A 24693-nucleotide genomic window follows, 5' to 3' on the forward strand; every position below is an offset into this window, starting at 1 on the left:
GCCACTCCGATAGTCTACAATCAGAAAACACATCCAGCGGAGCGGGTGAGGCAGACAGGAGGAAGGAAGCGTGGTCGTGCTGTAGTGAAGTGTGGTGATGACAGCCATGCACTGGAGATGGCAGGAAACTGTGGGCAGATACAGAAAGAGTGAGAGAGAGAGTGAGAGAGAGAAAGAGCCCCACCTGGTCCCCCCCATCAGGAAACTGTGTGTCCTTGCCTATCGGGCACAGCTCCGAAAGGGGCCTCCTGCTCATGCTGCCTGTGCCAGCCAGCCCATCAATCACACTGTTCCAGACGACCTGCCCAATCTGCGCGCCGTCTGCCGTGCTGGCTGTTGCTGCCACAAAACAGCCTGTCCTCCAAGCCTGGCCACACAGTGTCGTAGATGCAAAGCACCATTCTTTAGGTCAGCTAATGATAATTTCTATAAAAGCCTTATTTTTTGCCATCACCTTAGTTTATGTCAGTACTATGTCATTTACTTTAAATGTCACCTTGTGTCATTCTGTGTCATGTCGCAGTTACTAACATAAGCTGTTCAGAAATCCTCCAGTATTTTTGAACAGCTGGTGGCAAACAATGCTTATGCATTTTTTACGAAGTGCCTATGTAGGTAGCAGTAAAGTGTTACCCAGCTTAGAATGTACCATACATTTGTATAGAGCATGTTTTAGGCCTTTTACTTCTTATACCCACAATTTGTAATTGAAACCATACTTGTATTTGTGAGATCCTACTAGTGTGAGTTTCCTCCCTTTCAATGATGCACACATAAGCTAGTGGCAGTAGCGCCCCCCTTTCTGTCTGCTGAGTGTGTGTCTTTGAGTTATAAGCCAGGCCCATGGGTGCTTCACATTTACAAACAAAGCCTGCAGCTTTTGAGAGCAGGACCTGGGGAATTTGGGCTGAGAAATGCAAAGCCAGCAAGGTCACAAGCACATACTGAGCACACTGAAACACTTAAAAAGGAATTGAGACGAGTACAGAACTATATTTGCAAATCAAATTGGGTACTCTGGAGACTGGGTAGAGACTCTGGCTGTGTGAATGCCCACACAGACAACTGCGTACAGACAAACACACACACACACATGCATGCACGCGCTCACACGCATGCCAAGACTAGATCTGGGAACAGTGTTCCACTGAAGATTCAATCACACCCACAGTCACGTACACAAAATCTGCTGTTCTATTGTGAAAGAATATTTGTTCCTCGGCCAATGCGTCATATGCTGCTCAGCTAAAAGTAGTGTTGCAACATGAAACACACCAAGCTTTTGCTTTCACGCATGCAGTAGGCCTATATTTATTTTAACAAAAATAAGGGTGGCACCAGTAGCCACAATGCACAACCTGTTGATCACGTGCCTCCACGCATTGTGTCCGGGCTGTTCATCATGCATTTTTGTAGCACTCGTTCAATCTGCATTTATGCTGTGGAAACAGCGTGGGAAATGTTTTTGAGCTATGAGTAAGAGCTAGTGTATGCATTTATGTGTATTACTTTTCCCATCGTGTGCTGCATTCTGTGTGTCTGGGGGTGGAAAGTGTGCCAAATGTGGTTGACAGTGGTATTAGCGCAGGCCCGTTCAGCTGTGGCACTTGTGTACAAAGGCCTTTGAGAAAGTGGATTAGGAGTAAAATGATACTTAACAGGAAATGAGCAGTGGCTACTGATAACTTGACTGACCCCCCCCCCACCCTCCCCACCACTCATCCCGCCCCCAACCTGTCCCTCCATCAACTAGCAGCTAACATTGCTCTGCCTTCACAGATTGTCATGCAAATAGAGTCCCGGCCTCAGGCTCTGATAAGGAGGGTCTGGCATTTTTGCAAATGTGTGACGGAAAAGGGGAGGTGGGGGTCCAGTCAAAGACGGCCCATCCCATTGTGTGTCCGGGGAGAAGTGTTGAGCGAGCTTTGGGAAGGGTGTGTGAATGAGGTGTAAGAGAAGCCCTTTCTTTTTTCTTTTTTTTTACGGCAGGAACCAGTTTGGGCTGTTGACGGACACTGATGGATTTTCAGCCCTGTGCCCCTCCTGTACTGTTTTCCCTCACTCCTCTCTCTCTCTTTCCCTCTCTCTCTCTCCCCAGCCCGTCAGACGATGCCAGTCAGCAGTCATTTCTTGACGCCACCCACGATTTGGCCTTTTCCAAGCAGTTGTCAGCACCTGTCCTGCAGCCACCATATTGCCTCCATTGCTACATAAACAAACGGGTTCACGCACGGTTCAGCCCATAGTCATGGTCTTTCTTTGGCTTTTGTTACACTGACGAAATACCGACAAAGTGTTCCAAACATAGCGCTGTTTTGATAACATGGGCGTTTTCTGATCTGCACTTGATGTTACCGATGGTGTTAGTACCATAACATCCCCTTTGACATATGAAAGTCCTTACGTGCTACTGAAAATGTTGCTAAATGACTGTGATCATTTTCATCTTCCTTACACAATACGAGTTAAAAAAGAACAAACAAACATAACGAGAGAATATTAGGTAATATTGTCGTGTGATAAGTAAACTGAAACACGTACTGGTACTTAATGACCTGTTCCTCTTTTTGCATTTCGGTGTTGGTTCAGAATTACGCTGCATACATTCCAGCTGTACTGTTACTTGGTACTTAATTTCGGTGATTGAGACTTCCTTTCCAGTTTAATACAAATTTGACTTGAGGTTATGTTGGGTTTATTGACCTTTTCAAGAATCTACAGTATCTTTATCTACCAAACGTTTCTCAGGTAGGCTAGCTGACTGCATTGGCTTTGGGTAACCATGGCCATGAACATAGATGTTGTTTGTAAGTTCAGACCATTTGCCTCTCCCTGCCCCCTTCCCTCATCTGTCCCTTTTTTGCTGTTTTCTATCAAATTCCTCCTTTTATGCCCCCTTTTCTTCTTTTTGAAGTCTCCCAGCTCTTGTAAAAAGCCAAGCTGGTGCTTTGCCTGAACCCTGTGGTGTGTGTGAGAGAGGGGGTTTGTAGGTTAAGTTTAGGCTAGCCTCTGTGCTTTCCATTGACCATGGCTGGGGGCTGGGAATGCAGTAAAAAGTTTGAATTTTAGAGCCTCCCTGTTTCTCGTTTTATGATTGGGCCTTTTTTTTACTGGCTAGGGCTACAGCTGGTGGTGTGAATGGCTGCCCGAGGTGACTGAGCCCCTGTAAAGCCCCCGGCAGCCGGGCTGTGGCCTCCGCCCCGGCCCTGAGAGCACCTTTATAGGCCAGGCTTACGAGCCTGGCCCTCTAGTAAAAACCGCCAGGGCCATACTTAGGAATTTAGGGCCAGGAAACAAGAGAAAAATAGGGTTTGTGTGTCAGGGGGGTGGCGGGAGGGTGGAGGGGGTGAGGTTTGAGGGTGACTGCAAGGTGAAAGTGTTACTGTGGGGTCTTTGCGCACTGAGGAAAGCGTGGTACCTGTTTGTGGTTACATATTTGTTGCATGAACTTAGGACCTAGGACTGTTTCATGGGGGCCATAAGGACCAGTTTGAGAACCACTGCTCTAAATAAGCTGTCAATGGGTGGCTTGGAGAACGATTACACCTATATAGTCTTGAAATAAAGGTTCCTAAATGGTTCTTGGCTTGGACCTATGGTTCTAGGAAAAACCCCTAATAGGTAAAGAACAATTATGTGGTGCTTCTTTAAACTGTAAGAAGTTTCTTCACACGTCTTTGCACATTTGATTCAAAGACCACACATTGAAATGTTCTTTAGGGAACAAAAAATGGTTCTTCTGTGGCAACGCTCAAGAGAACCCTTTTGTCACCTTTTGTCTACGAGCCCACACCTCAGTTCCTCACTCTCATATCTACATACACAGTCGTATACAAAAGTTTGGGCACCCCTGGTCCAATTACACCCCTTTTAAAGCACAATTACTGTTTATTTGCTGAGCATATTGGGGAAAAAATACATAACGTTGTCTGTTATGGCACAATTTATATTTCATGTTTTATTATTTTTTTTTTCAATATATAAAACTCAGCAAATAAATAGCAATCATACACTAGGATTTGCAGAAAAATGCTAGTGCATGTTAGGTTATATTAATTTGATGTATTAGCTTCATAGCTCTTACTAAATATTTCATAGCAGGTATAGAACAATAAGTTTTAATAATATAAGCCTAGGGTTCCATGGATTCAAGGGCTTAAGTAATTTGTGATAGTGTCTTGGGAAAGTCAGATGTCACTTGTAGACAGTGAGTGTGTAATTCTGAGTATGTCTTGAAGGAGGGAAAGATATTCACCCCCATAAAGCTGAGTAACACAGGAGCCAGACAGCCGGTTGAGTAAGAATGAGGAAGCCTCAGGCCTGCCACGCGGCCTGTGGCACAGCAGAGCTACATGTCTTATCAGAACATCTGTCAGAGCTACTGCTTATCTGTCTCAGTGTTAAACTGTTTGTTTTTTCCCTCTCTTTCTGTCAATCAAGCCAAACTAATCCTCCTGCAATCCCACCCCCTGAGGAGAGGGCTGGCCAGGGGGAGGTGTTGGGGGAAATGAATTCTACAGACATGTCACCCCCACTTAACCCCCACCAATCTGTCACCATTTACACAAAATACAGATGTAAATGAACAAACACCTATCCAACCTTGAGCCTTCTGTTTAAGGTTTTTACTCTTACTCCAAATGTAGTGCCTCAAACCATGATCTTAAGAATTCTCAAATAGACTTGCTTATGTGGTTTCTGACACTGTATGACATACTGTTACTTATAAAAATGTAGAAAACTTGTCATATAACTAAAAACAATAGTAGCACTTTTCTAGACTGAATTCTGTTCATTCTTTTATCCATTTTTATAGATAACAATATGGCATACAGTGTCAGAAATCATATAAGGAAGTCTGTTTGAGATTACTCAATATATCTATGCAATTTAAGGCAAGGATGTGATGATTTGGCATTGATGCACAATGCTAAACTGATGGCTATAAGCATCCATTACTTGTTAGGTACAAAACTAAAGAAGCTCCTGCCTCTATGTAGTGAAATATAGAGGTTTCTGGCTATTAAGAGTTGCATTTTACGTAATCAGCTTCTAGAAATCAGCTTTCCACCGCACACATTAATCCCACCCCTGCTTTGTTGATATTTTGGGGCATTTGGACAATGTGCCCTTATATATATATCTCTCTTTTCTCTCTCTTTCTAGCGGTGGAGACCCAGAGCACCAGCTCAGAGGAGATGGTTCCCAGCTCTCCCTCTCCGCCCCCACCACCCCGTGTCTACAAGCCCTGCTTTGTGTGCCAGGACAAGTCATCGGGCTACCACTACGGGGTCAGCTCCTGTGAGGGCTGCAAGGTACAGATCCCAACTCCCCCTAGCATCAGCTTGGGAGGATACCTCGGCACTTCAGACTGACCACATTTACATAAGATAATCACATTTTGTCTTATTGATTCCGATTTGCCCATTCTTATTACATGGCCATGGATTGGGTATGTATCCGATCAAGACCATTCATAGTCACTGCCATAACAAAACTTCAGCTCCACATTCTTAACTTTAACATAATGAGATTATATTCAAAGCAGTTTCGGATCATTTGTATTAGTTCATTCATCATGAAGTGTCCACACAATATGAAGGCCAGCTGCATTAAACGGTTTTTTTAAAAGTTTTGATTTAAAAATGACTATATGAAAGTGGCTCAAATCTGATTTGAAAAGAACAGTCAGGGCCACATTTAGGCAGAAAAAAAAGGGTTTATGCCACTTTAACCTTGTGAGGTGAACGTAGCCATTTAGTCTGAGTTGGTCTGGCACGAGTGAGAGAGAACAGCCTGACCCAATATAAGTACTTATGTGCACATTCCTCTGGAGTGTAACCAGTCCAAATACTGATTTCCTGGATATCAAAGGCCAGAATACAGTTACACTGTGAAGCTTCCAGCTAGAAATCCAGAGTTCAAAAACACTGTCCAAGCCAAAGTACCAGAAACATGAAAACACAAAAACTGTGAGTAATGTAGAGCAGGGGTGTCCAAGTCTGATCCTGGAGGAATCCAGTCAAGCAATAATCAAACAGTGCTGGGCACTGGAACTCCAGCACTGGAGCTGGACACCCCTGGTGTAGAGCAAGGCCACAATATATATCATGTTGTCACTGTTGGACAAAAACCTCTGCTCTCCAAAATGATAACTTTACAGGAGAAGGAAAAATATAACTTTCAATGTCAGTTAATATAAAGAGTTTTTTTCATCAAAATATTTTTACACAATATAAAGGACGGCTTGTATTATGTCAAAACATGAAAAATGTAAAAAAAAATGTAGATAATAGCAATGAGTCTTATTTACTAACCAATCTTAAAAAGAATTTTCTTCTTAAAACCCACTTACGCAATTTTCACGAACATTCTGACATTCACCAATGTTTCCTTATTTTGGATTTGTTCTCAGGTAAGAACAGAATCTACGAACACTCAAGAGCACAAAGGTGCGAACAGTTTTGCGGTTTAAGAATATGTCATGAATCTGACATAGACTTTTTTCTTAGGACCTCTCAAGAACAAATTTAAGAAAACACTTAGGAAGATATTGGCGAATGAGGCCCAATGATATGTATCATGGTAGTAGTGCCCAGTTTAAAAAGGAAGAACTAAGACTAAATGATTTTGTTAAATTCAATGTTTCCAAAAATAACCTGTTTGAGAAGAAACAAGGAAAAATCAAGCAACTGGTAAAATTACTTTAATGGTATAATAGTATAATGGTATAATGAGTTGGCTGCTGTCAAGGTCGTAGCCATAACTTTTACAATGGGGTGGCCGGGTTAGACCCAGACAGTTTTGGAAAAGAAAAACTGAAACAAAAGAGAGCCACATTGATAAAATAACATAAAAAAGTGGTGCATTTAATAAATTCTGTGAACTGATTCTGCACATAATTCCACATAAATAAAATATTAAACCAAGGCAGTTATTGCCAAAATCATAAGACAAAACCGTTTGATGTAATGTTCTTTATTCTGTCATGAGAATGTTAATTTTCAGTAAAACATTAATATAGCTGGACCTTAGTTACTTATTTAGGCTTCCCTTGTTACGGGTTACTCATGAGTCTGATATGAAATCTAGCCAAAGTATAAGATAACAGTATGGGTGAAAAGGCTGACCTAGCTTTAGCACAAACATGTTCCTCTTAGCACTTGATTTGCCTCAGATAGAATCTAGCTCACAGCATGTGCACTTTGAATAGTTAACACACATTACCATTAGATAACCTAATAATGCAGCACTGCTGAAAGGATACAAAACGAAACTGAGTGAACTGGGCAATGGATTAATGTGGTCATTAAACATAATTCTATGAAAGTTAACAAAATAATGTTATTTAGTGGTTAAAACATTTTTAAATATAGTTTTCACTTTCACTCACAACACTTACAACAAGTGTTTTTGTTCCTGTTTTTGAATGTTCTATGAACAACGTTCTGTAGCAATTCCAGTATCTGCTGAACATTGTTACAATCTTCACATGATCTACATTAGGCACAACATATAACAACACCAAAATGCTGTACATTGATGTAGCGGTTTGTTCATATACTTACTATGTTTTCCTAATGTACATTCTTAAAAAGGATGGTGCTTCAGTGGTTCTTTAGTAAAGAAAAACGTTCTATATAAAACCATGACCACTTAAAGAACACTTTGTGTGATTAAAGGGTTCTTTTCATCATGAAAGGGTTCTTCAGGTTGATGGAGAATATGCTGTACATGGACCTACAAAGAACCTTTTTGAAAACGGATCTATATAGCAATCAAAAGGCCTCTTCTGTTGTTACGGTGTTAAGCTTGTAACAATAGAAGAACCCTTTTGGGTGCTATATAGTATCCTTTGAGTGGTTATGTCCTATACAGAACGAGTGTAGAAAGCCCATTTAAGCAACAAGCTTAATGTTAAAGCTTTTGCTAGCATTCGTTTACAAATCAGCCTATCACAGTGAGATACGCTGATTAAAATTCAGTGTTCTCAGACTCTTCTGGCAGAGTTTATCCGTACGTCTTAACCATTCACACAGGATAAGTAGGACAGATTTTCTCCAGTGATTGATTTATTGGCTGACTATCTCACTTTCTATAATTGGGTTGGCCCTAGCCACCCCGGCCCCCCCCTTGGCTATGCCCTTAGTTACTAATCAGTTTATGTCTTTTTATCATACATACAGTGTTTTAGAAGAGCTGACAATAACCACAAAATGCTCAGAAAGCTTATCATGACAGTGATGACACAATGTGAAATTGCCACTCCTATGAGTAAGTACAGGTCTAGAACAGTTTGAAAATGTTTTGGTTCAGCAAGTTTGAACAGCAGTGTCCTGACAGCAAAGCGACAAGCGAACATTTGTTCTTCCGCTCATGAAGCTGCCAATGAAAAGAGACTAGGAGCGTAGATAAGAATAGGGGACAGTGGTGAGAGTCTGTTGCTAAAATGTTCTCTCTCTCTCTCTCTCTCTCTCTCTCTCTCTCTCTCTCTGTCTCTCTGTCTCTCTCTCTCTGTCTCTCTCGCCTGGCCACAGGGCTTCTTTCGGCGCAGCATCCAGAAGAACATGGTGTACACCTGCCACCGCGACAAGAACTGCCAGATCAACAAGGTCACGCGCAACCGCTGCCAGTACTGCCGCCTGCAGAAGTGCTTCGAGGTTGGCATGTCCAAGGAAGGTGAGGAGGGTGGCTGGCATGTGGGCCGTCTGGCACAGCGCCCATAGACAGACATACTGACACACACACTCTGAAATTGAGCCATGAAGACTAGAGCGCAGATCCAAACAGAAATAGAGAGCAAGCAAGCTTGCAGACAGCATACCTAAAAACCCCTGAACGCCGACCACCAATTAGTGTTACTTTCATTAGGTAATTTCACTTCAAATGTATCCTGAATGTTTTTCATGTAGTATTATATTCAGTTTTCTGTTAGAGTTTATTATGGGACAAATTTAGTTATGGCCAACAAGGCTGGTGAAAACATGATTGGTAGCTAATATAATTAGCTAAGGTAATTGAGCTAATATCAGGCTAATATTAATATTAATCCATGAGGGCTCATGCAAGCACACATACACACAAGTTGACTGCTGGTATTGCAAAAAAGAGCTTTTTTTCTGTTGAACTTTGATATTATGGTGGACATTAAGATACTTAAAGGGTCCCAAACATCCAGTCTGGGGCCTTTTTAGTTTGTTGTGTTGTCTGTGACTCACTCCTGAAGGTTTTGATCTCAGATCAGAATGCAAAAGTTTGAATGATCCCCCTGAATGATTGTTTTTGTTCAATTTTGTTGAAGTGAAAGTACGTTACAGGGAACAAACTTAATTTTGGCATTTTCAGCAAATTTTGTTGCACAGTTTCTATTTATTTGTGTTTAATATATTGCAAAAAAAACATAAAATATAAATTGTGCCACAACTTTTGCACAGGCCACATTTTATGTTTAAATTTTTTCCCAATATGTTAAATACAGTAAATAAACAGTCATTGTTCATTAAAATGTGCATAGAACTGTACAGAATTCATCTATTCATGCTTCTCCCACAAATGCATTCTTTTGTAGCTGCTGTTGAGAGGTTGGCTGAGCTTTAGAGAACGTTAAAGTCCAATTGAACCCAAAAAAGAAATTGTAATATTGTCAAAATATTTACATTTAGAGTGCATTATTACTTTATTAAACTTTTAAAAGTGTGGAAGGTCACATTAATAGTGGATGTTGTTTTTTGTCATGTAACCAAGCTAACGTTAACATGGTGGCACATTCCATGTTGTGGTCATTTCGGGCCTGCCGAGATGGTCTAGCTGGGTAATTTAGCATTTTACTGTTATGCATGGATACTAAAGAAACGTTGTAGCTGCCCAAAATGAATAATTCATGTAGTTTAACTAAACTGAGTGCACTTAATACCGTAATAATGTAGCTCACAGAGCAGTACTAAGAATGCCTTTGTGGGTGGAGCGTGGATTTTCAGTACTTCTCTTTGTTGTGTCAGTATTTCACATGTGGTCATATGCAAAACTTTGTGTGCTCAGGTAAAATTACATGTTTTGTTGATTTTCTAAGTAAAAAAATAGGTTAACACATCATATACATAGAACACGCATCTGCGCATTTTAATGCACATTCACTGCAGCTGAGTTTAACAGATTGGGAAGAAAAATAAAACATAAAACTTGGCCTGTGCAAAAGTTTTGGCACATTTTTATTTTATGTTTTGTCTTTTTCCAATACATAGAAATTGTGGAGTGATATTTGTAGAAAAATGCCATATTTAAGTTTATTCCCTGTAAGGATGGGTTAACTTGATTCAACAAAGTGTGTAATTTGACCAGGGATGTTCAAATGTCTGCGCACAGCTGTACAGCGGTAGTAGTTGCCAAATAAAAAAGCCACACATTTTTAAGTGGGCATATGCAAATCCTTGTGGTCTCCTAAAGCGTTTTGGGGCATGTTGTGTTGAATATGTGATCCACTGAGAAGTAGAGGAAAAAAGTGAGAAAGCATGGGAAAGTCACAGTATCAAGCAGCATTATCCCAGCGCTTTTCACTTTTTAAGCGAGTCCCTCCCTGCTTACATCAATCAGTCAGCGTTTGGTGTGATTATTTTCTTTTTCATTGGTAGCCCTTCCTAAAGCGTTTTTATGACCCTGGCATTAACAGATTTGTGGCATGGCAAAGATAATAGCGCCAAGTTGAAAGGCTGCAGGCTGGCCATGTGTTTGTTCACTTGCCAGGGTCACGGCAGTGATCTCACCAGGAGAGTGGCACATTGGCCCTCTATGTGTCCGCGGGGACATGTATGTGTGTGTTTATATGTGCGGGATGTGTGTAGAGACCGGGATCACATTGTGCCTTTGCTATTACTGGATATCCTGAGAGGAAGGAAAGAATGGGAGGGAGGAGGGAGGGGGGACGGGTAAAGAGGGACATGCCTGGCAATGTGGACATGTGATCCTCCGGGTCAGACATATATGACGGCAAGCTGTTCCCAGATCAGTTTCCACCTACGCTGTTGATTTTGGCTTCATGATCAGGCCCTGGGTTTGTACGGCTGATCCTGTATCAGCTGTTGAAGGAAGAGTTTGGTGAGAAATCAAATGTACACAATAGTCACAAGCTAAAGCCTCAGCAATTAGCATCCCGCTCAACACGAACAGAATACAAGCTTCATGAGGGCTGCTACTGTTTTTAGCTGTGCTACGTACATTTGTCCATTCTGAAAAGTACGTCATGCAGTGTCAGAAACCGCATTAACAAGTCTGTGAGATTATTTAACAACTTGATGCAGTTGAATGCAAGTGTGTGATGATAAGCATGCAGTTTCCACAATGCTAATTAGCGTAGAATAAGCTTTGGTTACTTGTCAGCTAATTTAGCCTTGTAGCTCCAGTGTAAATCAAAAGAGGCAAACTTTGGACACAAAACATTTCTTGGCTGATCAGCTTCATTTGGGGTTAGGGGAAAATACTGTAAGCTTTTTCGCCAAACTATCTCTCCAAGAATGACTCATTATAGGACATTTCTCTGGCTTGTCATTTTGCAAAGATTCACCAGAGAGCATTCCAGCCGCTAAGATAATAGCTTGGCAATGGTACGGTGAGCCTGATTCATGGCAGAGGTGTTGACTCGACTGTCTGTATATGACCCTTAGCTGTGCGGAACGACCGCAATAAGAAGAGGAAGGACGTGAAGGAGGAGGTGGTGCCGGTGGAAAGCTATGAGCTGAGCGGAGAACTGGAGGAGTTGGTGAACAAAGTGAGCAAAGCCCACCAGGAGACCTGCCCCTCACTGTGCCAGCTGGGAAAATACACCACAGTGAGTTAAACCCCACAGCAAATAGTTAGGCCTCTCATATGCAAATGTACACACAACTCACTAGAATCAGAGATGCCACATATATCATACCCGGTAGTATTGGCAGAAAATGTTGGACAAAAAGAATCTGATTGATTGTGTAACAAACCTGAACATCACAGAATTGCTTGTAATGCAGTATATCGTAAAGTGATGTAAAGCAGTTCACACAATAATGGTCCTCCTGGAAAGACAAGCAAAGGCCAGCATGAATTCCATGCTGGTCTAAGCTGGTTTATGGTTCTCTGGTGCTGGTCACCCAGCATGAACATACTGGTTGATCAGAATACCAACATATGCTAGGTTTTGCTGGTGATCAGCATATTAACTTGTATTGCTGCTGATTAGCATACCAGCATCCAAACCACAACATATGCTGTTTTTTCTAGCAGGAAGTAGCCACCTATAGCCTAACATCAGCATTAGAACAATTACCAGGCTTGCCAAGTGATCTAATTCTAGAACAAACCAAAATAACTCAGAATTGCTTGTAATGCAGCAGAATGTAAGTATAGCAGGTCACATGGTAACAAGCGGCTCGCTGAGTAATAGAATTACATTTTTTTAATTTTACATAGTCTAATTTCACATCATTGTAACTGCTATAACTGTTTTGTTTCGGGGTTATTTTGTGAAAGCAGAAAAAAGCTTTTGTAAGTCATGTTGCTAGCTGTGCATTTCCTACTGTGAGGTACTCTAATGTTTGGGTAGTTTGAGCATGATAACCTACTTTTAGACGCTCGTCTTAACTGACGTGCTTCAGTTAAAAATAGCTCATTTAAAGCTTAGTGGTTTTTTTTTTTTTTTAAGACAGATCGGTATTGGTGTCAGGGTATACTCTAGATTCAGAAAAGGAAAAAGTTGTATTGTGTCTCTACCTAAGACTGAATCATTTTTTTACAAGGTTTTGCAGTGCAGCGAGGCAGTGAGTAAAGCTTTATAGCTTTATGCATGCAGTAATATTAGTACTACTTTGGCCCTAAATTTAGCAGACCTTATCACGCACCTAAATAAAAACCGCATTACAGCTTATGTTGTGTGTATACAAACGTGTCTCTTGGGCTTTTGAACACTCACTCAGCCGCTCCTCATCTCTTTCTCTCTCACTCTCTCTGTCAGAATTCCAGCTCAGATCACCGCGTGCAGCTGGATCTGGGGCTGTGGGATAAGTTCAGTGAGCTTTCCACCAAGTGCATCATCAAGATTGTGGAGTTTGCTAAGCGCCTCCCTGGCTTCACAACCCTCACCATCGCCGACCAGATCACCCTCCTCAAATCGGCCTGCCTGGACATTCTGGTAACTTGAACATTGACTGTTTAAGCCACAGTGCTAATCGTTGTAATTAAGCAATGAAATAGCTTGCAAAAACACAAATATAGAGTACTGTGCAAAAGTCTTGTGCAAAAAAAGATTTTTTTACAGCTGCTTAGTACCAGACAGTGTAGTTTTGATAATAAAACACTATATAACATAACATATAACTTAGTGATGTGAGCTGGTTAGAAGAACACGGATTTGGTTTCTCTTCTGTAATCATGATTTAATGATGTATAATTTAATGATGAAATATTGTTCAGCAAAAGAAAAAAAGTACCTTAAATGTACGTTAACGTATTCCAAGTAATTTTGGACCATTTCTGTTCACCCGTTTGTTATGCAATGTTTCAAATGAGGTTTTGATATGACAGCAACGTGCGACTCTGAAACCTTTTTATAACTGTCGACTGTTATGACTGTGTCAGATGCTGCGGATCTGCACGCGTTACACACCGGAGCAGGACACCATGACATTCTCAGACGGGCTCACCTTGAACCGCACACAGATGCATAACGCAGGCTTTGGCCCACTCACTGACCTGGTGTTCGCCTTCGCTGGGCAGCTGCTACCTCTGGAGATGGATGACACAGAGACAGGCCTCCTCAGCGCCATCTGTCTGATATGTGGAGGTACTGCACCTTGTTTTAATATTGTGACAGTGCTGCACTCTGCTGGTAGGACCTAGTAGGAACAGCAGGGGTCTATCGTCATTCACAAAAGATTAAAACGTGTAGTTGCTGGTTTAGATACACTGCCCTTCAAAAGTTTGCTTGTCACGTTTTAATAGGGTGAGCATGTTTTCTTTACTGGTTTTCAGTATAGCTTCTTGAACCTGCTGTTCAGATGTTGCCATTTTTCTTTGTGAACCAGCTTAACTGAAGGAACAAAAGTGCTACCTTGAGAATAATGCTAAAGCATACACAATTAATCCCCTGTTGTGGTGCTGTGATGTCAGCAATCATCAGCACTCCAGTTTTTCAGATGTTTAAACCACGTTTGGGCTTAAAGAGATTCAATATGTCCTTTTAACAATTCTTTGGTGAAGAAAACTGTTAAAGAAAACTGCACATAGAATCCTCCTGAACTGATGAAAACACATAATTCAGATTTTTTTCAGATGTATGAAAAACCACACACGTGTTTCTTTTATCCATTCCAAAATTAACCCAAAAAAGGAAAATGGTAATTCCCATAATTAACCCAGCAATAACTGTTCGTCCTGTTTTGCCAAACAACTGTCCGTGAAGACAGCATATGAAGCATATGTCTGATTTGATTGTTGTCCAAGGCTAAATCCGAAAAGTTCAATGAAATTTCTGCTCTTCTTCGCTTTCTTAAGTTTGCCTGATAGCCTTATGGATCCACATCCTAGTCAGCTCTGCTATGATATTTCATGAGGCCATGGGCTACAGATCAGGCAGATTCAAGGAAAGCCTGGAGGAAAGGATGTTTCGGATGGCGTCAAAGCAGCCACTGTGCAAAACTGTCAACAGTGATGACCACATGTTGACGATTTTGGAAAACGCTTCTATTTTGATAACATCATTATTTATTTTCCAACATTACTGTAACCAGAGAACTAATAGTAACATTATTAGTTGTGTGTATGTTAAATCCTGCTGTATATTTAAAACACACAAAATATGCTCTGTACTTTTACTGAATTTTGCTATGAACAGACTACTTAAAAATTTTTGAGTTAATTCTGCAGTACCTCTCATTACCAGTAATTCCCATTCCTCCCACAAAATAACATTAAAAAGTAACAACAAAGTTCTGTGCCTTATCATGCCAGATGCTAACTTTGGCCAAAAAACATATTTAAAGCTGGTGTTCAAGGCAAAGATGGGCACAGTAAATTAAAGAAATCAATACTGATTATGTTAGTAATGTTTGTAATTATTTTTGGCCATCACTGTACAAATTAAAGGATACTTTGGGGTTCCTCAGCTAGCCACACTAACGTAGTGGAACCCTTTAGGGAGTCTTGAGGAACCCTTTTGAAAATGGCAGTTTCCTTCAGGAACTGTTTTATCCAGCATGGTCTGCAATCCTTTTGGATGCTCTGAAACTGGTTATTTCCAGGTAAAAGGTTATTTTAGGCTTTGAGGTCTACTACTATATATCACCCTATATTATACATCTTATATTTATAAAGATTTTAGTTTCTGTTTTGGACTAAAACATGGCTGATCAACTTTGTACTTCATTTGGTTGCTTAAGGAAACTACTAGAATTCAAGAGGACTTTGAAAAAATCCATAAAATGTCTAGGTTCTTAAAATAACCCCTTTAGGCCTAGTAACTAGACCAAAGGGTCTTGAGGGCTTACTCAAACGAAAAGGAGCTGAAGTGTGGTTCTTGATGGAATCCAGCAAGTCAGTTAGAGGTTCCTTCAATAGCTTTTTCTCATTCGTCCAGTAACACCATTATATGGGAAAGTTCTATTGGATATTTGAGGCACCTTTTGGTTTTAATGCATTAATAAATTTGATGTAATAAAAATGGTCATATTGCGTAGCAAATAAAGATTCCAAAATACTTTGGAAAAGATGAATCAGGAGGCCTTTAAAAAGAAAATATATGTATATTTATATATAAACAGTATATAAATTGATTAAATAAATGGATCTGTCTGTTTCTTACTGACCTATAAGAGAATTCAAAACATGGATAATAAACAAATTGCTAACTAATTGCCAGATCTTTGAGAAGGACACGTTTTAATCAATAATATATTTTTGGAATTGAGCAAGAATAACCAAGAAATCATGAGAACACTGCAGTATGTTAATGCTCTCCCTGTCTCTGTGCAGACCGTATGGATCTGGAGGAGCCTCAGCGTGTAGATCGTCTGCAGGAACCGTTGCTGGAGGCACTGAAAATTTATGCCCGTCGCCGCCGGCCCAACAAGCCCCACATGTTCCCCCGCATGCTGATGAAGATAACTGACTTGCGAGGCATCAGCACCAAAGGTCAGTCCACCTGCAGTGTCCACACAGATGTTCAGTCCAATTTAGATTTTGTTTTTTTTTAAGAACTGGCCAAATCCATATAAACCTGTTTATAAGCTAAAAAACATTTGGACACTATTAAAGTATTTCAGGAACAACTTCTACAAACTGATCAGCTGTACATGAATAGTTATCTTTTATATTTTGTCTTGCCGTCTTTTGGATTCAGTTATATTTAATCATTTGTTATTTTATATGCAGTAACAAATTACCTAACATAGATTTAAGTATTATAAACTGGACTCCAACTTCTTTTGGTTTCTTTGTTTTATTCAGTACTTTGAGTGTTTTGGAAAGAACAAGTAAATTGATTTTACAATGTAAACACTTGCCAATCAATCAGCTTTTACATGAATGACAGGACAACATTCTCTTGTATATTTTCTGTTGTCATTCTAATAATTTGCTGAATTACATATATTTCAAATATTTTGGGAACAGCAAAAAGTTATTAAATAATCAGTAATACACTGTACAAACTGACCAGTCTACTGACAAGACCGCATTCTGTTGTTTATGTTCGTTATCGTGTGTAGATATCTTCTGGTGGGGCAGTAGATACTTCCGTGGTTAGTGCAGAGCTATTGTGCTGGGCTTGGATTCTCAGAAATGTTTTAGCATAACAGCTATAGTTACATGGTAGTGCAATCTGAGGGGAGGCGTGTGCAAGCGCTGCACTGTGTGAAGGAGCAGCAAACATCAGTTGCTGTTTAAAACTCTTTGTAGGAGGATGATGGCATTTCATCAAACACCACCCTTTCAATATAACAATGCCATCACATGGTTTTTGGAAAATGTAATCTAGTTTGATTTATTGGATCATTCGTCACAGTTTATTAAGTCTAGACTAAGGATGTGTCAAAGTATTTCTGTCTCCAGTCCGAATGAAGTCCAAGTTGAATTGATTTGTGAGTTTGGGCTGTGCCTTCAACTTATGGTGGTAGTATGAGGGGAGACTGTCTGAGGGAGGAAAGAGAACTTTGGCTGGAGTTCTTGGTGGGGATTCTGAATACCTTCTATTTCTTGTGATGAAGTTGAGATGGGAATTTATAGAGCATTAGACTGGTAGGAGTAGGGGTTTTAGGCATGGTCGTGCCCCTGAATTCCAGTTATTCAGTTGTTCAGTAACTCCATGGATCTGCTATTTTTTGGTCTGATCCGGTGTTTGTTTTTCTATGGATAATATAGCCACACAGTGCACACTTTAAGTACATTAAAGTTTGCAAAACCATTCTAATTTAGGTCAAATATGCCAGGCTGCTAAAAATATAAAAATCTGCTTTATAGACTGTTTTTATTGGAAATGGCCATTTTATAGAGTCTTGAGTACGCTGCTTTATTGTTACAGTGTGTAATAACCACACTGTCAAAATCTATGGGTGACTAGTTTTATCGTGCTTTGGCAGTTTAAATAGCTGCAGTCTAAATACTGGCATTGCAGATATTACAAGTGGCTGTAGTGCTGTTTTCATTTTCCATTTTAAAATAGTTCCACATTGCAAACATTTAGACCACTTGTTTACTTTTAAACATTAATAATGTCTGTTTACGTCTGCTCTACAGCTGTCACATAATTGGATCACAATGGGGTAAAATAGCCTTAATAAAGGATCAGAATTACATTGGACTAATAGCAGATATAAAACCCAATAAAATACCTTTGATCATCTCTGATACCAATACTTCTGATTAGATGCTTAAAGTAGACCCTACCAACTTTACCAAGTTTCTATTGACAGTGTAGTGTGTGACAAGACTGTAGTTGAGTAAAGTAGCCTTAAAAAAATTGGAATTACCTTTACCGATGCTTTAAAATATGCCCCTTGCTTTCAACACCAATCTGTCAGATTGGAGTGGGACATTTCTAGATTAGATCCTCCCACCTTAAATGGCTTTTATTGGGTTTGTTCCAGGAGCGGAGAGGGCGGTCACTCTGAAGATGGAGATTCCAGGACCCATGCCCCCTCTCATCCGGGAGATGCTGGAGAACCCCGAAGCGTTCGAGGAGCAGCCTGAAGCTAGCGAAAGCAAAGCCGAACCTCCTGCCCCGCCGGCCCCACCGGCCCCGCTGCTGACCATGAAGACGGAGCGCGAGGACGAGGACGACAGCTGGGCCAACGAGAACGGCAGCGAGCCGTCGCCGGAGGAGGAAGACGACGATGACGATGACGTGGAGGAGGAGAGGGAGACGGACAGTGATGGAGAGGCCTGGAGTGGTCAGGAACCCAATGTCCAGGACATGTCCAGAAAGAGCCATGGGGGGAGAGCCCAGTGAGCAGGCTTCTGTTCATACACACACACACCTCATACCAACAAGCCTCCCTTCGACACCTTAATCCCCCCGGCCCGCCTCCTTTTTGACCCCCCCGACTCACAACAATCTGCCCTCAGCAGAGGGCAAACATAGAGCCTTATCAATTCAGCCGCCTATAACTCAGGCCTCACGGTCAGTGATCAGAGACACGCTCAGTCAGAGACTTAAAAGATGCACGCCTCTTCTCAGGAACTGTCTTCAAAGGGCAAAGAGGGAAGACGCGAGACTTAAACAACTGACTTTCTAGACAAAACAGCAGTCGCTTTTTTTATACTATCGCGTTTGTATTGAAAATAAAGGAGCAGCCAAACCTACAGAAGCCAACGTGAAACAGTCAGCTGTCAACGGGTTCAAAGTCACATTTCTCCAGAACACTGCAAGGAAAAAAAAAGAAAAGAAAAAGCTTATGCTTTTTTGTTGTTCTTGATGCATTTGAATATTGTCTTGACTTTTTCAGCCTTGATATAGTTCTCTTTACTTTTACATTTTATGAATAAGCCCATACATATCTATATACCTTTATATTTTTTCGTCTTTGTATACTATTTCTTCAGTTATGTATTGTTTTGGATAGCTTTCCCGAGGAGAAACAGAGAGAGAGAGAGAGATAATCGAATGACTATAAACTGGCAGACCTCTACTGAGTCTCTACCTGGTCTTTCTGGCTGGGTTCTTGAGCACTTTGGCTCATTGTAGACGTCGATGATAATCAATTCGATAGGAAAATCTCAACTCCCAGTTGGCTGATCCACATGTTTTCAGGATTGGCATTATGGGTATTAGTTCTGGTTATGACTAACACAGCATCTTTCCTGCCAATCGAATATTGTATTTTGTGCCAAAGCATGCAGTTTGTAAAGTGGGAAGAGAGTTCAAGCTCTTAAGCCAAACTCTAGAGAGGAAAAGTGTCAGTTAATACATGATGCAGGCCTTGTCCTAATAATTGACCTATCCATGCTCCACCCATAAATACATTCTTTTGCAGCTACTGTTGAGGCTTTACAGAATGACAAAATAATGAGGAATTGTAGCGTATATCTTGCCAATTTTTGGCAATTTTTTTGTTGGTGTGATCTCACCTTGCCTTACAGCTACAGCAATTATCTTTGATTAGATCATTGCCTAACTTTATAGGGACATTGTGTGGCTTACTGTTCTTTAGGATTATGGATTTCCGCCTCCATGGCTGTCACCAAGTAGTTTGACTTTATTGGCAGGCTATCGCTTGAGGCAACATATTGTGGCACTGTCTGTTTTAGTCATACTGTGTGCACATCTGGCACATATGATGAGGAAAATGTTGCCAACCTTCCCCCAGAACATTTACCTTCTTGCAGGCCCATCCTAAATGTAATCAAGGAGTTTGAATTTAAGATTAGAATTTAAGTCTGCAAGAAGGTAGATCTCAAGGAGCAGCATTGGTGACCATTTCAGCCATTCTACAGTATTTAGCATTGAAGACATAGCTAGCTAACTTTACTCTTAGCCTAGAAGTATGCTATAATTTGTCATAATGTTGAAATTTTGTCCTGTAAAGCTTGTTCAACCTCAATTTTTGTCCAGCAAAGCTTGTTGAATCTCAGATTTAGTCCCACAACCTCAGTTTGTCCCGCAAAGCTTGTTCAATCTTGATTTTGTTTGTCCTGTACAGCTTGTTCAACCTTGATTTTTGTCCCATTTTTCTCCGATGTTTTGTTCCACCTCACAAGAGTACACATCTACGAAAGAACATGCTTGTGGGTGGAGCATGGATAGATCAATTGTTCTAATTGTTTCATGCTAATCCCGCTTCGTTCCGAGTGCTCAGGGGGAGGTCTGCTATTGGCCATATATGTAGCACTTCAATAATGCTGTTGTAAAACATGGCAAGCTTGGTGCTGACTGGTGTACTTATCATACAGAGCCTGGGGATTCCAGCTTAGCAAGAAACCATCCTTCAGATCAGGTGCTTAGCTTTGCTAAGATCCGAGTGATTAATAACTCACGCTCTCACTGATGTGCATAAAAATCACATAGCCGCATCTTATTCCCACACTTGGAAAGCACATATCCTGCATGTTAACAGAACTCTTCATATACATATATATATAAATATATATATATATATATATATATAACATGGAAATTCAGACTCAGGGCATTTCGGTGAGGACCAAACACTAGCTGCCTGCAGGCATGCTACAAAACAGCAATATTTATGAGTGTGGTTTTGAATATGTCGGCTCAGTTTAGACGTCCTACTTGGAAGTGGAGACATCTACATACTTTAGTTAAAGCCATTGTAAAACTTTTATATGCTCTGTTCATTATAGGAACGATATGGTCATTTTTTAAATATCTTGATCAATTCAACTGCCAAAAAAAAAAAGAAAAAGGAAAAAAAAAACACAGCATGCCATTAGGTGACAGTGTGTAATTGAACAAGTACCGGGTTTTCAGTTATGCAATACAGAAACCAGCTGTGCGTGTTGGGGTGTCTCTGGGATTGTGAGGCTGTTACTGTGGAGCAGCCTGTAGTGTATTAGGTCATCAGATGAATGTCATTTGTGTGGTGCTGTAACACTGAGAATGTGAGCTCATGTACATAAATACACACTCTCACACTTTTCTCTCTCCTGCCTGCACAGATTCACACAAAAACACCTTCACTTGTCACAGTGTTGTCCAGTCTATTCATTGGTGCCCCTTAGTCCGCATTTTTGCTCCCATATGCCTTAATCAAGAGTCAATACCACTGAATCACTGGCTACAATTGACATATCTGTGCTCTGCCCCCACATGCATTCTTTCAGGGTAACTATTGCAAAGATGGACATGTTACAGGCAAAAATCCAATTAAGCCTAATGTGAAATTGTCCAATTTTCCAGTGCAGCACAGCTGAGCTGGACTATGTTGTTGTAGCTGATTGAAATTAGGAATTTTGAAAAAGACAGCAACGAATTTGCCATCTTGCTAATGTTAAAGCTGCTAGTCGTCCTGTAAAGCCTAAAATAATTATTTAAAAGTCAGAGGCATCAGGACGGATTTTGCTTGAGTTTTTCGGACCACATCATACATCTTTATGTCACACGCACAGACTCAAAAAAGAAGGTCCAGCTCAATGTTTAGGTCTCCAATGCAAAATCAACATTATACTCATGAAGATATGATGACATTAGCAGATAATTCACTCACATCCTCAGAAGACACATCCTTCAACAAGTTTTGACTGAGTTCTCTTTGAAAACCCTTTCAGTGCGCTCAGAGTCATCAGATTCATCCACTCAGGGAAGGGGACTGAGCACAGCGGGCGTTACAAAACATTCTTCGGCACATTGCCTCTAATTACACATTTCCACCAGAGAGGTCTCCAAATCTCAAAAACGTACATAGTGCTGCTTTATGTGACTATGTGACAAAAAACAACTACCATCTTAATAGTTTGACCTCTCACACCCAAAATACATATCATTTGAAATTAATTTCTAAAAGAATCCAAAATAAAAGTTTGAGTTTTAAAATCTGTTTGATCTGCATAATTCCACATTGTCACTGTTGAAACAAAACCTCCAACAAATAACTTTACAGGAGAAGCTAAAAATGTTCTTAACTTTCAGTGTGAGTTGATGTAACAAGATCTTATTCTAAGAATTTCATCATGAAATTTTGGCACATTGTGTCAAATTGAACATTGAAATTTGAACATTGTGTCAAATTTTGAAATTTGGAAATGTAAATGATAACTGGCATTTTCAATTCATGTGAAAAAATAAAAAACTAGTTTAATGAGATTTTTGCCAGTTTTGGAAAGCTTGTCCAATCTCTGCTTCTTAGAAAGAACATATATGTGGGCGGAGCATGTCACAAGTCAGTTCTTACTATGCCTTAACCAAGCAAGTAAAACCACGGACTACCTGATACAGTCGTGCTGGGAGGTGGGATATACTTTAGAAATCTGAATTTACTTGGCTGAAATATATACATTAGTTCCACAGGAATAAAATATATCACACCAACACTTTATTGTCCTCCACTTGACTTACATTTGGCAATAATTGTGTTGATGTAATAAATTTTATTCACATGGAAATGATGTACTTCATTTCAAAGCAGTGTACAGCAAAAACCTGGACTGCACATGGGTCGATGAGTAAGGTTTGGGAAACGCTGTGATCAGAAACACATGCATACACACACATACACACAGAAACCTCTCTCCTGAGCGCCTTCTGCAGTGTTGCACTCCTCAGCAACACATTGCTGTGTTGCAAACAGAATGTTGAGATTACGTTGTCTCATTTGCTCTTTTTCTTCTCCTCGATTTGGCTGAGGTATTCTCAATCCTCTGTTCATGTTCAACCAGCTCTGTTGTATCAAGAAAAGCCATATAAACATTCAGAGGCACAATAAAATGACTGTTTGTGAGACTGTTCCTTTTACATTGTATTTACTCCATTAATGTCCATATGTGAAATAGTACATATCCTTTGGAGGTGCTGAACGATTTGCGAAAAATTTTATTTTAATAATTTTTATGACCAATATTGCGATTGTGAGCTAAATTTTATTTTCTTCAAATTACGCTCCAGGCTTTTTTTTGCCAAGATGACAAGCACAAAAAGATGAGGCCTGAATTTTGAATGACGTGTGTCAGACTGCCAGTTTACAAACTCTGTGTTATTAGGTTAAATTTGTGCTGTTACTAAAGTAGGATATAATTAAAATTGTAGCTCTTGAAAATTGCAGTCTTTTAAATTGCAGTGTAGATATAAAAACGATCAACCGTTAAGCCCTGTCCTTTGGTCATACAGTCAGTTTAAACACTCCTGGCCAAATTATATATTTTGCCGATTGTCAAAGTGAACACAAGCTAACCCCTTAAAGTCCCAGGCTTATTAGATACTAAGGCTTATTATTCAGTAACCACAGGGACTTCAATGCAAACTCTTTGAGCTATTCTTAGGTTGTAGAATTGTGTAATAAAACTTTGGGCCCGTCGGCAGGCTCTGGTCTGTTCCTGGGGTTCACACATCCTCCACAGAGAACATACTTAAGTATGGCAAATATTATTGCATAGTTTCTAGTTATTTGCTGAGTTTAACATATTAGGGAAAATAGGACATTAAATATCAAGTATTCACACAGGCCATGTTTTCTTTTATTTTTTTCCTAATATGTTAAATTCACCATATAGACAGTAATTATGCATTATGCTGTTCTCTGTAGATGTGTGTTAACATGTTCACTTAGAAACTCAACAAAATATGTAATTTGACCAGGGGTGCCCAAACTTTTGCATATGACTGCAAGTTGTCTGAACTTAGCTGAGTACAAATCTGAAGATTTTTTTTCAAATCAATTGAACTGTGTGCTTAAAAAGTGTTTTGTTTTTTTTAATCAAAACAATAGAAAATCTATTTTTTGTGAATTAAAGTATTCAAATTACATGTAACTCTAAAAAACAAACAAACAAAAATCAAATCCAATCAATGTTGAGCATTGTAAGTTGTTGAGCCAAAGCAGAATTATGAATTATGACTGGGGGGCACCAGTACACTTCAGACCAGTTTCCTGGCCATTAATTAGACCTAGTTTTGGATTAAACTGCAGTGGTGATTCACTATTGGAGATTCTTTTTAGTTTCTGAGCTAGCTGTGTTTTTGGCTGCTGATTGGTGGGATGAAAGAAGTGGAAGGTGAAACATGATATTATTGGTTAAAGGAGAATTCAAATATATTGTTAAGTTATTGTTAAGTTATTCAGACTGGTTCGATGTGAAATAGGTCATTGCAGAGAAACATTACGGACTCTTCAGAAGACTCTAAATATTTCTTTACAGTGGTGCTGATAGGAACCAGGGGTTCTGATATCTACAACACAAATATAGCCATTTTATTTACTGTGCAAAATGACCAGTGAACCTACATGTCTTCTGAGTTTTTATATGTAATGCTGATGATCGTAAAACTACTTTGCCTCACAACATCCTACATGTATTCCTCCACCATTAGTTTTTATATATATTTTAGGCCACAATTAATTAATTCTCAAAACTGTCATAAAACAATGTCTCAAGCTCCAGGCAGCATATATATCATAACCATTTAATTCAATTTATTTCTGAGAGTAGCTTTCATAGACATTAAACTCTTCAGACGTCTGGTTCCTATCAGCACCACTGTGAACAATTTTGAGTTGGTAAGTTTGC

At 40.0% G+C, this 24693-nt stretch overlaps 1 protein-coding gene across 3 annotated transcripts in view; it reads left to right on the top strand.

Annotated features, from left to right (window-relative positions):
• rarga (retinoic acid receptor gamma a) overlaps positions 1-22912 on the top strand; it is a 77073-nt gene extending 54161 nt beyond the window's left edge. For all 3 annotated transcript variants that reach the window (XM_036590713.1, XM_036590714.1, XM_036590715.1), the window contains 7 exons: positions 5167-5315; positions 8538-8679; positions 11658-11821; positions 12980-13156; positions 13603-13807; positions 15994-16152; positions 18105-22912. In XM_036590713.1, coding sequence (XP_036446606.1) covers positions 5167-5315; positions 8538-8679; positions 11658-11821; positions 12980-13156; positions 13603-13807; positions 15994-16152; positions 18105-18466 — 1358 coding nt within the window. In that variant the 3' untranslated portion in view covers positions 18467-22912. The remainder of the gene's footprint in view (positions 1-5166; positions 5316-8537; positions 8680-11657; positions 11822-12979; positions 13157-13602; positions 13808-15993; positions 16153-18104) is intronic.
• The last annotated feature ends 1781 nt before the right edge of the window (positions 22913-24693 follow it).

The sequence above is a fragment of the Colossoma macropomum genome, unplaced genomic scaffold (genome assembly GCF_904425465.1).
Source record: "Colossoma macropomum unplaced genomic scaffold, Colossoma_macropomum, whole genome shotgun sequence".
Classification (NCBI taxonomy): Eukaryota; Metazoa; Chordata; class Actinopteri; order Characiformes; family Serrasalmidae; genus Colossoma; species Colossoma macropomum.